This window comes from Pelobates fuscus, chromosome 4 (genome assembly GCF_036172605.1).
Source record: "Pelobates fuscus isolate aPelFus1 chromosome 4, aPelFus1.pri, whole genome shotgun sequence".
Classification (NCBI taxonomy): domain Eukaryota; kingdom Metazoa; phylum Chordata; class Amphibia; order Anura; family Pelobatidae; genus Pelobates; species Pelobates fuscus.
The window spans coordinates 307,021,146-307,037,967 of NC_086320.1; the positions used below are offsets into that span (position 1 = coordinate 307,021,146).

Genomic DNA, 16,822 nt, shown 5'->3' on the forward strand with positions numbered 1-16,822 from the left:
AACACAATGGAATGAATATTACATCATAAAGCAACAGTAACCCTGGGCAAAAAAATGCTATAAATGTACACAAGGTAATAAAGTAGCAAACTAGCAAGGCAAAGAAAATAGATACACGAAGGACTGCTAGTCAATCACAGACCATGTACAAAGAAAAAGGTGCCAGTAGGGTTACCCCAAGCGGGGTGTGCTCTGAACCAAGGTATTAAGAAAATCCTCAAGGAGTCCCAACAGCAATAAGGCAATCTGGAAGAAAAGGGTACACAACTGAAAACACAATGCTCAAATAGAAATGTCTGACAACTGAAGTAGTGCGAAACGAACATTACCTATATACCTTATATACACTGTATATTTCTCGCTTTTTTTGCCCATTGTTACTGTTTCCTTATGATGTGATTTTCACTCCATTGTATCTATCCTGACACATGTAATTCCCTGCTGCCTGTACAGGTGATCCTTTCTTCAAGCACCGTTTCTGCTCTCAGTGTTGTATTTAAGTGCTGTGCAGATTTCCTTTAACTTCCAATGTCGGTGGGGCTGACGGGTTTCCCGTTTTCCAAGCCTCTCTCTAGGTATTCTTTAACCTCTTTCTATGTATTTCTTCACCTTATTGTGGCTCTTTCTCACATCTTGCCTTAAAATGTGAAATGAATTCTGTATTCTCCCCCTGCATAGTGATTTCTCACCCTGTGATCTCTGTTTCTATGATGTCCCCCTCCCTGGTAGGTTCCTCTGCCCAGCCCGCAGTAATATGAGCATGTGACATGCCCCCTCCATTTTGTGTCAGCCTGCTGGCCATGTTATTACAGCCCGGGTGCATGGCCTCTGGTCCTTTCCCCGTGTATCGCACACAGTACCTCGGCCGTATGATTAGCGGAGAGATTGTCCCCATGACGTTCTAGAACCCCTGCGCGTTCTACATTCCATTCCACCGGCTTCTCATTCAGCCCTCCCTCCTCTGCCACCCAAGCACGTGCCCGCCGTGCGCGCCCCCGCTCTAAGGAGTATGCTGTACCGGCTGGGCATTCTGTACCTCACTGTGAGAGCAGCCAAACACATGGCGACCGCAAGCACAGCTGGCCTGCAGCCCGGAGGGGACTCCTTCTATTACTTTGCCTATGGGAGTAACCTGTTAAAAGAGCGGATTCTCCTGGACAACCCGTCTGCATCCTTTCACACCATAGCCTTACTAAAGGTGCTTACTATACGTTGCTACTATAAAGGCTAGATCACAACTCCCATCACTGCCAGTCATACAGCCATAGATTGCTTGGGAATGCTTCTTGTTGTAGTCATGGGGGGCTGCTTATCCAAGAATCATCCACTTTTAAATGCTAATGAAAATTAATGTACTTTCTAGGGGAATATTCTATTATAGACAGTACCATCCTCTCAAATGGCTTTATTACACTTGTATTGAGGAAAAGGTAATTAACTCATTCATGTGCATCATTTGTTATCAAATTTTTTTTTTTTGCTTTTAATATTGATTTCTGTAGTGATGTGGAAATATTGCCGTGGCAGCTGTAAACACATACAGTTTGGAGGGTGGTGTAGAAATGGCACTTCTAAAATGATCACAATGTGGAATATTTTTGGTGGCCTGCTTTTTAGGACCTAGTGGCTGTCTTCTTTAGGAGGGTTTAGTGCTATATTACAATACATATATGCAGGTTCAGTAATATGTGGGGATAACAAGAGGTGTCAAAGGGACAACTATGTCTTGTGCTTATTTTTATTTTAAAACCTTTGTTGTATAGAGAAATATAATGGTGTAACAGTTGCATAGGTGCAAGTCAAATGACATTTGAACCAACCTCGCCACTGTGAACTGGAGAAGCCTGGTTGCTAGCCTCCTACCCTGCGACTATGGCCCCTGAGAGATATTGCCCTTTAAGGGACTAAGTTGGGACTCAAGGACTACTATTGTACTGTGCTGACCCTTTAAGAACTGCATTTGGGCTTATGGACTTTTATTGTACAGTGCTGGCCCTTTTAAAAACTGTACGGACACATGGAAACTTTTTGGACACTTTTTTTCTTCCCCTTTGAATCCCTGGGAAGGTGAGGCTCTTCCCCTCCCCCAGCTCCATTGTTCTCCAGCAGGGTGTTGTCCCAGGGACACTGCCAGACCAGGTAAAGCCATGCTGGCAAGGGATGATAAAGGGACCTCACCTAACTTTTTTTTTTTTTCTTTTTTAAATTCTTTATTTTTGATGTGCATGTATAACATTCGCTTGACTGTAATGCCACAACAGCATTCTTAGGTAGTAGAAACATACAAGAGTTATAACCGCTGTTAAGCATTTAGAAGGTTTTCACATATTTTTTTAAACAATATATGATAAAACAGGCTAGGTACATGTTGGCTATCTAAGATGAACTAGTCAGACGTTTGGTAACAGTAGCTTAAGGTTATTAAGTAATCGTTGTCGCTTTAGCTTCGGGCACTAGGTATGATTACACTTGAACAGGCTGTCTAATTAGTCATATCCTACAGTCTTTCCTCCTTTATATCCTACAGTCGGTTAGCATTTGGTGACATATCAGACATTGTGTCAGTCGCTAGGTAGGTCGCTTTAATGTGATGGGTTAAATACGCTAATTCAAATCCAGCATTGAAAAAATCCAGTAGTGAAACAGGGATCACCCATGCTTTTGCAATTCTAACTGTCAGTTATCTATAGACAGGCTGGTAAGGTCAACAAGATGGGCGCTCCTATTCACAATGTGATCTTTAGGCAAGCTTTTAGGTGCAGTATACCCCCAGGCCGCAGATCTCGTAAGTGGATGGCACAGTCCCTGAGGTTGAGACGGTGGAACACAGGACAGTTCCGGATGCAAAGTCCTTTATGGGGTGAGTAAGGGACGTCCTCTGCAGTTGCTGAAGTGTTATATCAGGGAGCCCGGTCTGCTGCCAGTCGCTGGGCGCTGGGTAGAGTCCCTACTATGTTCCAGTCGAATGTGAGGATCTCTACTTCAGGAATGTGGATGATGGTTCCATTGCTTTTCCACATGCTGGTTTGCCTCCCAGTGCGGCGGTGGTTACGGGCAGCTGATGCTACTGTGGGGCGTCTTGTTTCCCTGCTTGGGGGAGGGAGGGAATACCGGAGCCCAGCGGAAGACCTCTGAGGGTCCAGTGTTAGTGGAGGTGGGTGGCTTGCTGGGGTTCTGGGATGTTTGCAGGTGGGTGGTTGCAGTCGGGATCTGTACCTTTAGTATGTACGGTCCGCTCGTTGTACTGCTACCGTTGGGTACCCTGTGGAGACTCTGGACTCGCCTTGCCTCCGCCATCTTGGTGACAGTGCCTGGAGCATGGGTCCTGGCGGCCCTGTAGCTTCGCCTGTCGTGCTTGCGGTCGTCGGGTCCCGAGAGTGGGGACCGGGATCACCCCTCTGGTCCAGAGGGGGGGGTACGGGGCCGGTTCCCCGCGGGTCTTACTCGGAGTACCGCATGGCGTGCGGCAGGGCAGCGGCCGTCCGCCCCGCTCGCCTCCAGAGCAGGCCTCAAAAGTGTTCCATAGGATTCCTCCTCCAGGGGACTGAAGCCTGTTTGGCCAGCCTCACCCTGGATCCAGGGCTCTCTGCCCGCCGAGGGCCACCGTTGCCGGTCGGTTTTGTGCCAGATATCTGTAATTTATTGCTGTTTCGGCCTTGGGTTGCAGGAGCTGGTCCCACTTGCGACTAGCCAGCTCGGCGGTCCGGCCCCGCCCCCCCTCACCTAACGTTTTAACCCCTGGACGGATTCATGTGATCTTTACATATGTTGCTCCCCAAGTTATGCTGATCACAGAAATATAATTTATCCGTATGTGATGTAAGATCAGGGAGTTATTAAAATGTATAAAAAGTTTAACTTTTCAGCTTGGAGATAATTGAGTAGATACAGTAATTGACTCAATTATCTCCTAAGCAGAGGGGAGGAATTTGCTGGGTGTGTTTCTATTGTCCCATTGTGTCTGATTGGCCGCTGTACTTGCATTGTATGAGTTGTAATGTGTTTTTTGGTTGTTCTGCAAAACCCTGTGGGCTGTAATGTGTTTGGGGATTGGGCATAAAAGAGGCTGTATGGGCCAGTACAGGGAGTTCCTGTTTTAACCCTCAACGTGAAGTGTCGTCTCATTATTGGGGGAGGATTTATTGCGTGCTGTTCCAGTTTGACTGTCAGGAGTGCAAACCTATTCGTATGGTTCCTATTCAACTGTCTACAGCATTCAGAGGCTTGAGAGGATTCATATGCTTCTCCGATACGGTGATTGTGGTGTCTGCCAGAGTGCTTGGAGTCCTCAGGAAACGCTAGGAGCATCCTTTAACGGAGGTACCCAGTCGGGGTGCCAGGCGATCTGTTACAACATTGCAATACAGTTTTTATGATTATGTAACCTGAAGGCTCTAGTGATTGGCAGAGGGAATTGGGAAGTCCTTCCATGGAGAAAATTGCTTTAGTTCTGTGGAACTTGTTCAGGGATTAGCAACCTATGGCACTTGAGGTGCCTTTACACAACACGGAAAGCTGCCAGACTCAAACTGGCTGGGGAGATAGGAGGATCTCCTTGAAACTGTCCTAACAGGAGTCCCAGTGGGACTTCATCTGGTATATATTGGCTAGTAAGAGTGGTGGTAATGTCTCTGCCTTAGAACAGGGAAACCGGGTTTGATTTCCGGTCATATCACCTCACCAATAAGTGTCCCAGGGCAAAAAGCGGGATGAGATATATCCGCCTCACTTAAATCCTCATAGATTGTAATCTTGAGAAGGGCATCTTTCACCTCTGTTAATATTCTGTTTGTCAATTACTTGTTAAAAATATCCCCTTTATATAATTGGAAAGCTCTGCGATCTTAGATCACTTCCTCCCAACGCTTGTGAAGGGGAATCTGCTCTGGAGGTGTGCTGCCCTCAGTCTACCACAGCCTGGACTCCACTAAAAACCCATGGAAGCCCCCACATCTCCAGACACACACACACAAATAACACTAACGACTCACAACCCCACATGAAGCCTCCCACACATGCACGTAACAGCACACAAACCATACCACAAACAGCCCACATTCACACACTTAACATAATACATAACCCACATACACACATATGTATGCCAAAACTTTACAAAAGATGGAGCAACCTCTGTTATGTTTGTCTCTTCCTATAGCCTTCTCTAATAACTGCTGTGGAATAAGACATTGTCTGATTCAGGTCAAGACAATACCAATGGAGGCTCCTGCTATCTCATTTGGTCTTAAGAGTACATCACTTGATGTGGGCTCCTGCATGCTGAAGTGACAGGAGCTCAAGTATGAACACTGTTGCATCTGCAAAGGGTTAGCATAAGTAAGGTAAGTATAGCTCACCTCTGCTGTTTCCTTAGGCCTCTGCATCCTAAGCAGTGATGTCACCATTAGGTCTTTTCTAAATCTGCAAAGACCCCAGAAGGTGACAGAGCGCTTTGATGTGTCTATAAATCTACTTCAGAAGGATTGCGAAAACCTGAACGTAACTGTTGTACAATGATGGTAAAAGTGTTGCTGAACTGGATTGGTACAGAGAGATCTCTGTGATCGTGTTAATGGCTCTTAGGCTGGCATTAAAGTGTCCATAATTATCGAACGATTATACCCCAGTGTTTAAAAGCCACTTCTATATTCGAGGCTGTGCCAGCTGAGGTACATAGAGTTTTGTGTAAATAGTTTTGGTGTTTCTTGCCTTGCGTGTTAATAGCACAAGTTTATAGATGGGTGCATTTATATCCAGATTTAAATATGTTTATTTAGCTAAACAAAGCATTGTGGGATATGTATTATTATTACTGGTATTTATATAGCGCCAACTAATTCCGCAGCACTTTACGATATTATGGAAGGGGGGGGATTTAAAATAAATTAGACAATTACACAGTAACACAGGAACAGTAGGTAGATGAGGGCCCTGCTCAAGCGAGCTTACAGTCTAGAGGAGGTGGGGTACAAATACACAACAGGGCAGCATATTAAAGCGACTCTGTAGCATTCCGGTGGTTGAGAAGTACAGGGAAAGGTGAGTTATACTTACCTGAGCTTGTCCCTCGCGGCCACCACTGTCTTCTTCCTGACAGTCCTATTCAGATCCGTAGTCCCTACTTTGTTTTAATATGTTTTTGACTGAGTTGAAATTTTAATCACAGTCAAATTTCGATGTGAGTGTTTTGTAAAGATTTTATCCATATGAAATAATAATTTTGAATTGGGTGGTGGGGGGTGACAGAGCCACATTTAGTAAGAAATTCTGAATGCAACTGTTGCCAGGAGTTGTTATCAAAGTTTTGTTTTGGGTTGTATTTGTTTCAAGATGTTCAATAAATGGGTGTGTTTTGAAAATTAATTCTGTCAGTCATTAATGGGTATCCCAAACATTTAAAGTGGATTGGAGAAGAAGGTGCCTTTCTTTTTTATATACTTTATGTATTTGCAAGGTATTTTCATCAGACAGTTCAATTAATGTCATAGCTCTGTTTAATTAGGTTAGGTAGGCTAATAGTTAGAGTTATGGCTCACTGGATCATCTCAATTGAAACTGAAACCTCTGAATGTGTTTGAAAATGTGTGTCTAGGATGAGTCAGCATTAAACTGCCATTGTCTTATATACATTTACTTATGTGCGTTCAGAGAATAGCATGTCAATCACATGAAATATATGCTTACTAACCTTTCATTAAAGGGAATCTCCAGTGCCAAGAAAAAGGATCCGTTCTGCTGGCACTCGAGGGTCCCTCTCCCTCCCACCCACCAATCCCCAGTTACTGAAGGGGTGAAAACCCCTTCAGTCACTTACCTCAGGCAATGCCGCGCATGCGCATTAGGTCTCCCCATAGGAAAGCATTGAAAACTAATTTCAATGCTTTCCTATGGGGATTTGAGCGACGCTGGAGGTCCTCACACAGCGTGAGGACGTCCAGCGACACTCTAGCACTGGTTTCCTGTGCTATGAAGGAGGAAGTGACCTCTAGTGGCTGTCTAGTAGACAGCCACTAGAGGTGGAGTTAACCCTGCAAGGTAATTATTGCAGTTTATAAAAAAACTGCAATAATTACACTTGCAGGGTTAGGAGTAGTGGGAGTTGGCACCCGGACCACTCCAATGGGCAGAAGTGGTCTGGGTGCCTGGAGTATTCCTTTAATGTAACTAATGGACTGTTGTGTTTGCACTCGTGTTAGTAAATTCTGGTTGCTTGTGGTGGTGGCTTCAGGCATTTTTTCTTTTCAATACATGAAAACCGCCATGATATTTCATCCTAAAAAGCCAAAATTATGTTTACATTTTAAAAAAAACTTTCTATTTCATTGTTAGTGATATGTAAGGTGACTTATCATGCTTTTTTTTCATATATCCTTGTCCTGTGCCAATTGAAACCAGCATTCTAAATAACCTGTAAACAACCACTACAGTCACTTAGACCACGTCATCTCAACAAAGTGGTCTGGGTGCAGTGCTCCTGTGATTTGAACTCTGCAATGGTAAAATACACTTGCAGTGGCTATCTTCCTGACAGCCACTAGAGGCACTTCCTCCTCCAGACCCTAGTCAAAAAGTGCAGTCCTGAAATCAAATGCCACTGACAGCAGCATTTGATTGGAGGAGTGCATCATTTGGCCACTCATGGTATTTTCAATTTATTGCTTTTCTATAAGAAGCATTGGATAGGATGAGCTCTCAGAAAACATCAGCACGCACTTTAAAACTAAATAAATATATAACGTATTTACTCAAATCTAATGCCCACCTCTATTTGCAAAATAAAGTCTCCAAAATTTGAATGCGCATTAGATTCAATGGCGAATTAGATTCGAGTACAAACATGTGCATTAGATTCAGGTATGATTTCAGTACTAACAAAATGCAAAGCACAGTGGAATAAAGACAAATCACACGTGTGTACTACTATCTCTGGTTTACCTAGTGGCTCCTCACTTTAGACTTATTTGGACAATGACCGCTCGGAGATAAGACGCGATGCGAATTCGCTGGTGTGAAATTCGCATTGCTTTGGCAGGGATGCGAGACTTGGTGTCTTTTTTACAGTAAAGCTACCTCGCTCCAGTTATAGCTTATATATCTTTATTTATTTGGAGGAGACCGGGACTTACTAATGCCATCGTTGCTGACGCTTGCTATGTAACTCGTACTTGCATAATTCTATGCGGAAGTGGCGGTCCCCTTTAAATTTGAATCTTCAGGCAAAAGATCAGCTGGTGCCAGTTTTATCACACCAAAACTTTTCATATTAAATCTTAACTCTTTAGGTGCAAACTTAAGATAAGAGCTTAACTAATTTCCAAACCGTATTGAAATTGCAGTTATTGACTGCAATATCTCAGTTCTACACTAAGATCCAAAAGAGATATCAAGATTTCTGCGCTCATTTTAATTAATCCCTTCTCTGTGAATGTAATAAAGACTCCAGGGACCTCCAAATGGAAATAATTTACCTTTAATGTCACACAGGCCTAAAAATGAATTTAAAGGGACACTACAGTGTACAGTACAAACATGTATTCATAACACTATAGTGCTAGAGTGTCTGTTTAGGTGTTCAACCCTCTCTCAGATTGCATTGAAAAATGAGTTACCTTACCTTTTCTCCCTGGTTGCAGAAATCATCATGATGAACTCAGCTAATCCAATACTTTCCCATAAGAAAGCATTGGGAGGCTATTTTGCATGTGCGGCAAAATGATCCGCCAATCAGCATCTACTCATAGAGATGCATTGGATACTCCTCTAGTGGCTGTCTGAGTGACAGCCACTAGAGTTGTTATTAGGCAACAATGTAAACACTGCCTTTTCTATGCGTGGACAGACTGCAGACACCAGAATCACTACCTTAAGTTGTTGTGGTTCTGTTGACTATGGCGTCCCTTAAATGAATTATCTCTTCTAGATTCTAACTAAAAGTATATAGAAAAAGTAACATTTATCAATTTAAATATGTATGCAGCACAATGTAAAATTGTGTACTTACGTAAACAGATGTTTTTCAGAAGGAAGCACTCCATGTCCAAATTGAATAATTAAAAACTACCGATTGCCTTCTGGGGCTCTGCCTCTGATTTATCTACCACCCTAATAGTGCCCAACATTTAGTTTTTAGTAATAAAAGGCAGGCTTTGTTCTCATTAACTGACTCAGTTCTTTCATTGCTTCTGTATGTCAGAGTTATCTGTTGTGTGACCCGTGATGTGTACCAAATTTCAAAGTGGCCATCGACTTCTAACAGTGTTTTTAACATTTATTTATTTTAAACTTCTATCTGGCTTTGTTAGTCACGTTCATGCACTGTAAATGCACATCTGGTTTAAGCAGTGTCTCAGCCAGCATCCTCTCTGGTCTGTGGCCGAATGGGTAGTATTTTTTTTTTTTAATTCTTTATTTATGTCAAGGAAGAACATTACAATAATTGCATATCATGACAAAACGATACATGATATTGTTACATTATATATGCATGGTTCACATCGTATTTGGAATGACCTTAAACTATCCCTCCTAGTAAACCTTCACTTCACCAACGTATCCTGGAATGCGACTATCTTGCAGTGCAATGCTTCTAACCAGTCCTTCCCAGTTTTTTATTTTTAAAATTTTTTAAACTTATAACTTAGATGAGAGAGAAGCAAAAGCAGTAATAAGACAAAAACCAATAAGGCAGGTCAAACAGCACCATATATGTCATACTAGTATGTTCGCATGTTAAGTATGTTTAGGACATGCCCTATTTTCCATCCTGTGTTTCCATGATAATCTAACAACTCGTTTGCTGTTTTATATTTTTGTCAATCTCTTTCAAAGTTCTATCCAATTGCTCCATTAAGCCCATGTCCTTATCCTTTCGTGGTACTAGTTATTTACAGTCTGCCTGGCTTTTGTAAAATAATTAAGAAGATCTCACAAGAAAGAAGGAAAGGAACAGATGAAAGTAGATATCAGAGTGTGAAAGAAGGGAAAACTTGGGGAAAAAAAGGGGGGGGGAGGAGGGTGACGTCAGGAGGATCCGGCCATCCCATGTCGTATGAGCGAAACTCACGTATTGGCTGTGCTGGCCTCCCAAGGGCCCCAAATTTTTCCAAACTTTTTCGTCTTACCCCTAACTCGAGCTGTGAGGTCATCCATGAGGTAATTATCTTTAATTTTCCTGATCACCATATCAATCCCTGGGGCCTCCTGTTTCAACCATCCCTGTGCCAGAGCTCTCCTAGCTGCCAGAGTCACCTTATTCAATAGGGTTAGTTGCGCTTTGGTCCAGTTATCTATAGGTCTGGCTAATAAGAACACCCATGGGTCTAGTTTAACCTCCCTCTCAAATATGTCTCGTAGCAATTGCGCAATTTGTCGCCAAAACACTTGTGCTATTGGGCATTCCCACCACATGTGGACATATGTGCCCTTGAGACCACATCCTCGCCAGCATAGGTCTGTAGTAATTTGATTCATACGGCTCAACTTTACCGGTGTGGTATACCATCTAAATAGCGTCTTATAGGTCTGTTCCTGCAGGGAGACACACATAGAAGCCTGCGCGGCCGCCTCCCACATCTCTTGCCACTCCACTCCCTCTAGTGTCTCTCCTAAGTCCGCTTCCCATTGGGCTATGTATGTTAGTCCTCCCCATTCTGAAGTGTTGTGGCATAAATGTAAGTAGATAAGTGAAATCATTTTTCCTGGGAATCGTTCTTTTGCGCACATTCTTTCAAAGAACGTCATCTGTGCCTCTGCGGCTTGTTTAACCTGGATGTTACGGGCATAATCCCTGATCTGGAGGTACCTGAAAAAGTCAAAGGGTCGCAGAGGTGTTTTATTTTGCAGATCGCCAAAAGTCACGATCGAGCCCCCTTCGTATAGCTGAAATAACCTTTGCAGTCCTGCCCTTTCCATGCCTCTAAACTCCCGGGCCGACATCCCTGGTAAGAATGCTTTGTTCCTCAATAGAGGGGTCATCGGTGAAGGGGAGGACGCCAAGCCATACTTAGGTGCAGCTGTGTCCCATATTTTCAGCGAATTAGAGATCGCTGGACAAGTCACAATTATGTTCGGTCTGTGCTCCTTTGGGGTCCACATATAGAACTGAGGCATATCCATCCCCATAAGGGATGCTTCCAGGTCAACCCATCTCCTTTCCTCGGGCGGGGAGTGCCACAGCGCCACCTGTGCCAGTTGGGCTGCAATGTAATAAAAGTGTAAATGTGGAAGGCCGAGTCCTCCTCTGCCCTTAGCTCGATAAAGAATGTTGCGTGATACCCTGTGTTTCTTGTTTTGCCATATAAATTTGCCTATGGCTTGCTGTAGCGGTCCTAGGTCCGATCTGGATACCCTTATCGGAAGTGCCTGGAACAAAAACAATATTCTGGGTAGCACATTCATCTTTACGGAGTGAATCCTGCCGATCCAAGAAATTGCCTTTTCCATCCATTTCTCCATATCCGTCATCAAGGTCTTAATCAGCGGAGTGTAATTCTGTTGGAATAATTTAGATGGATCCGCTGTCAATCGTATGCCTAGATATTTTATGTGATCTCTCGATATTCTTAACTTGTAGGTTCTCCCTATGTAGTCGGTGTCCAGCTCCGGCATCCCTATGGGTAGCACACTGGATTTATCCATATTCACCTTGTATCCGGCCAATTCTCCAAATTCTCCCAAAACGTCTGCCAGTGCCGCCATAGATCCCCTCGGTTCGGTTAGCGTCAGTAACACGTCGTCGGCAAATGCCGACACCACGTATCGTTTCCCTCCGACATCTACCCCTTTGATATCCGGGGCTGCGCGTATTGCCTGAAGGAGCGGCTCTAAAGACAGGGCGAATAATAAGGGCGACAATGGGCATCCTTGTCTCGTGCCGTTGCTAAGACCAAACGGTTTTATCTTTGCACCCGAAATGCGGATTTGGGCTCTGACGTTGGTATACATTGCTCGAACCGCAGTCGTGAACTGAACCGGGAATCCAAGGGGATCCAGCATTGTAAATAAGTAAGGCCATTTAACCCTGTCGAAAGCCTTTTCGGCATCCAACGATAGTAATATCGTCGGTATCTTCCTCGTGGTTTGTCTCCATATGAGGTCCACATTACGTCGAGTATTCTCGAATAGTTGTCTAGTTGGTATAAACCCCACCTGGTCAGGGTGAATCAGCCGAGGTAGGATCCGATTTATCCTGGTAGCCAGGATCTTCGCTAGTATTTTTGAGTCGTGATTGATAAGGGAAATCGGGCGAAAGTTTTCTGGGGTCAACAAATCTCTGCCTGGTTTCGGCAGTAAGACGATGTCTGCTAGTGACATATCCCTATCAGGCGTTCCTCCATCTAATAATTCGTTAAGCCAATCAACCAGATGTGGAACCAGTTCTTCCCTAAAGGTTTTATAATAAGAACCATCGAATCCATCCGGTCCTGGAGCCTTATTACTTTTCAGTGTATAGATTGCCGCTTCTACTTCCCCCTCTGTAATCGGTTTCCTCAAGGACTCCACTTCCGCCCCATTTAGTTTTGGCAAATCCAGCCCGGCAAGGAAGGCTTGTATCTTGTCTCTTTCGTCGCTAATTCTGGCGGGGTCTGTTGTGGAGTGGTTGTATAGTTTAGCGAAGAATTCCGTAAATACTGTAGCTATATCTGTGGGGTCTGTGCGGTATTGACCTAAGGCATCTTTGATTTTAGTAATGTGGGGTCGATGCTGCCGTGGCCGTAACGTTCTCGCCAGTAGGGTATCCATCTTGTTGCCCTTTTCAAAATAGGTCCGTTTAGATCTTACGATAGCCCGTGCTGTTTCGTCTATCATCGTTCCTTTAATCGAGGCTCTCAGTTCCCGCACCACCTGTAAGTTAGCAGGTGTAGCGTCGATCTTATGTTTCAGTTCGGCCTCACGCAAGGACTCCAGAAGGGAAGATAACAGTTGGGTTTTGCGTTTTTTCTTCAGCGTTGCTGCACGAATCAAAACGCCCCTGATCACCGATTTATGAGCCGACCACACCGTCACCTTCGATAAATCCGTGTCAGTTTCTCTAGAGAAGTAGTCAAGCAATTCCTTCCTAACCTCCTCAACTATTGCCGGCTCACGCAGCAAAGAAGTGTTCAATTTCCATGACCATGGGGACATCGCACTTAGTTTATCCAATGTTATGGAAATGTCAGCGTGATCAGACCAGGTTATGGATCCTACAGTCGATATCGATACTTTGGGCACTGAGTGAGTATTAACCAAAAACAAGTCAATTCTCTAGTAAGTATCATGGGGCGCAGAGTAGAATGTAAAATCGTTGTCGTCCGGGTGTTGCGCCCTCCAGATATCTACTAAGCCTGTGTCCTGCATGAAGATATGTAATAATTTGTCCTGTCCGCCCCTATTATGCGATCTAGGAATACCTTTACCTGATCCCCTATCTCTCGCCGGGCATGGCGCTGCATTGAAATCGCCTCCTACTATTATCATGCCATGTGGTAGAGTGTTAATCATCTGTGTCAATTCCGCCCAAAACTCCTTAGAGGGGTCATTGGGGCCATAAAGATTAATAATATGTATGCTATGGGAGTACAACGTTCCTGACAGGAGCACAAAGCGGCCCCCCGAGTCCGTATGTACCCTAGAAACATTAAGCGGGCATCTGTGGTGTACCAGGATTGCAACGCCATTCCTCTTATTGAGCGCTCTCGACTCATACGTGGTTCGGTACGTACGGTCTCTAAGTGCGAATTTCGCCGAGGCCTGAATGTGTGTCTCCTGCAGGAAAGCTATATCGGGGTTCAAACGGTTGAGATCCCTAAACATGAGGCGCCTTTTTTTGGGTGCATTAAGACCTTTAACATTCATGGACAATATCTTCACCGGCATGGGTCTATCCCGTGTGAGTCACTATGATAAAACCCATTGTGAAGCCTGCGCACTAAATGTATTTCGTCTAACTTTCTCTCGGTAGGAATAGATAATCTTCGCCGGCGCGATCTAGCTTGCATAGTAAGCGCTGCTCCTGTCATTGTAGTCTTACCAGTTATGTTCCGGACGTTCCTGAGGTGTATTCCCCCAACGTCACCCTCCAGGGCTGGGTAAGGGAAGGTATAAGAAGGGATAGAAAGGGGACGAAATAAAGAGGAAAAAAAAAGAACAATAAGTAGAAAACATATTATGTACAGTAAATACCTGGTCTTATCTAAAGCCAGGCTCTTGTGGGGTATGAGTCCCTGTCCCTCCAGTGAACCTAAAAGGCTCCACAGGGCCAGGGACTCAGACCAACCTAAAAATAATTAAAACCGCAGCCGAATAGAAACGAGTGGAGGCGGTCATTACAAATACATTCGCCAAGGTAGGACGCCCCACCCCAAGTTCCCCTTGGGTATCATACCCGTACTCCTTCTCGGGTATCCCTTGCAACTCGACTTTACTCTCGCCCTGTGATCCCCTCACTGCTCCCTGCATCCTAGGGGTGGAAAGAGCTTGCCTTGTGCGTTATTTAGATCAACTGGGAAGACATTTATATAGGCCCGACCGGAGTATCCAGGGTTCGTGCGACTAAATATGGGCTATAGCCCTGGGGATATCCAACAGCTAATGGAGCGTGAGCCGGAGGCGGGAAGAAATAAGGCCTAAACCGACGTCCCCCCTCCCCCGTAAAGAACAAGGAGTATGCCCTTTGCCTCAATTGTTGGGGACCCCCCTCATCCCTAGCTCCCCGAGTCAGCCGGAGTGGAGCATACGGGCGCCAAAAATCGGTCTTGGTGGATTTCAACTATCCACCTCTATGCAGCCCAACATGTGGCCGCATCTAATACCTGGTTGTGGGTACTCGAGAGTTAAAGAGGAAGCATAAATACATAGAGGGGGGTACGAAGAAAAAACTCAAAACTGTTTAAACATGCCTATAACCGAACAATAGGTGTGCATAATACAAATACTAATAACCCCTCCGTCGGTGCCCACCCTACCGTCCACCCCGCTCCCGCCGGTCATATTAAAAATCAGAGTCCAGACCCCACAACAATAGCGAACACGTTAACCCATGAGCTGGCAACCACACCGTGCCTCGATTGTATGCTGGGCGCCGCCTTGCAGATGCGTCAGAATCATGTCCCCAATATGAGTATATAATCCCACACCTTTCCAAAAGGAGATAGAAGCCCTAACCCTCCCCAAAACACAACGGAGCCCCCCCGGATATCAACCCCAGGCCGAGCAAAAATCACTCGCTCCTGACGGGTACAAAAACCTTTAAATCAAAATAGAAGTAAGTGCCCGCAATAAAAAGAAAAAAGACCCCCTCCCAAAAAAACAGGATGCAAAATACCCCCCACAAGCCGTCCCCAATGGGGAACTTCTTCAAGGGGCTGGCACCAGAAAAGGAACGTAAGGGAGCCCCCCGCGGATCTCACTCACCCGCCGTGTACCATTCTCGAGGGAGGGGATGTACCGTCGCTGTCGCAACTCCAGGTACCGCTATGTCGCCTGTGTCTTGTACCCCTAGGTCGTGCAGGAATGCCGCCGGATCGCCCCCAGGGTGTAGGATCTTAGAGCGCCCATCCTTAAAGGCCATCAGCCGGAACGGATGGCCCCACGCGTATTTAATAGAGTGCTGTTGGAGCAATTCAGTTATAGGCCTCCATTCCCTCCTCTGCCTCAGGATGACTGGTGTCAGGTCCTGAAATAGGGCCAATTCAGCTCCTCTGTACTTGATTTGGTTTTCCCTTCCATATCTCATCAAAGCTTCCTTTGTTTGGAAAAACTGAAATTTGATGATGATATCCCTGGGTCTGGTATCATTTGGCCGTCTGATTCTGAGAGCCCTATGAGCCCTCTCAATATGCCAGAGGTTTCCGGTATGTTTGGTAGCAGCGGTTTAAATATGGCGAGTACCACCTCAATCAGGGAGCCTTCCCCCTCTCGCTCTGGCAAACCCCGCAGTCTAATGTTGTTCCTACGCGAGCGGTTGCCCAAATCTTCTAGCGCATATTCAGCCACCGCTAACCTGGATGTTAACAGGTTAATTTGCGCAGCGGCTGCATTGTGAGCTTCCACTGTGGACTCCACTCTTTGCTCTAGCACTGCTGTTCTATTTCCGAGTGCCTGTATCTCCGCCTTAACTTCGGCGGTATTTCTAGCTATCTCTGTCGCTAGGTAGGATCTTACCTCCGCCAAGGTAGCCAGTATCTGTTTGGCGTCAGGCTCCTGGGATCCCGAAGTCCCGCTGGATGCCGGGCTGGAAGGAGATCGCGGCCCTCCAAGGCTTTCCCGTCCGCCATCTTGGGTGTTCCTCATGGCGCGGGAGGCCGCAAAGAGATCTGTCACCGTCGCTCCCTGTTCAGCCTGTTTTTTGGTCGGCTTCTTAGGGGCCCGCTTGTCCATCTCGGGTCTCCCTTCAGTTTAATCCGCAATCGGTCACGGAATGCCGCTTCGATTAGCCGTTGATCCAGTGGTCCCGGCGGAGCTCACACGAACACGTCCAGCTCGCTCCCTCCTCAGACCACGCCCCCCGAATGGGTAGTATTACGCGATAGGTAAATCGGCCTTTTGTATGGCAAATCCTGTAGGTTTGCTATTGCGCAGAGAAATCTGTATACTGGAAGTCCAGCTAATTGAGCTGTTGTGAATTTTATAGGCATTTGGGACACAAAATAGAAGTAATGAGTTGCATGAGTAGGGGAAGGGTTTTAAACTATTGGTTTTATTTTCAAGAAATCGTAAACCGCAACGCAAACTACAGAAAAGAAAGTGAAGACAGTAGCACCAAAACTATTAAAATGCATCCAGAAAACACTGCCATCAATATGTATAAGGCTGTTGTCACTTATGAGGCACTCCAACAATA

The 16,822-nt window shown here is 45.2% G+C and overlaps 1 protein-coding gene across 1 annotated transcript in view; it reads left to right on the plus strand.

Moving 5' to 3' along the window:
* Positions 1-791: 791 nt before the first annotated feature.
* Positions 792-16,822, plus strand: part of GGCT (gamma-glutamylcyclotransferase) — a 31,554-nt gene continuing 15,523 nt past the window's right edge. Inside the window, exon 1 of the mRNA XM_063450687.1 lies at positions 792-1,198. Coding sequence (XP_063306757.1) covers positions 1,010-1,198 — 189 coding nt within the window. The 5' untranslated portion in view covers positions 792-1,009. The remainder of the gene's footprint in view (positions 1,199-16,822) is intronic.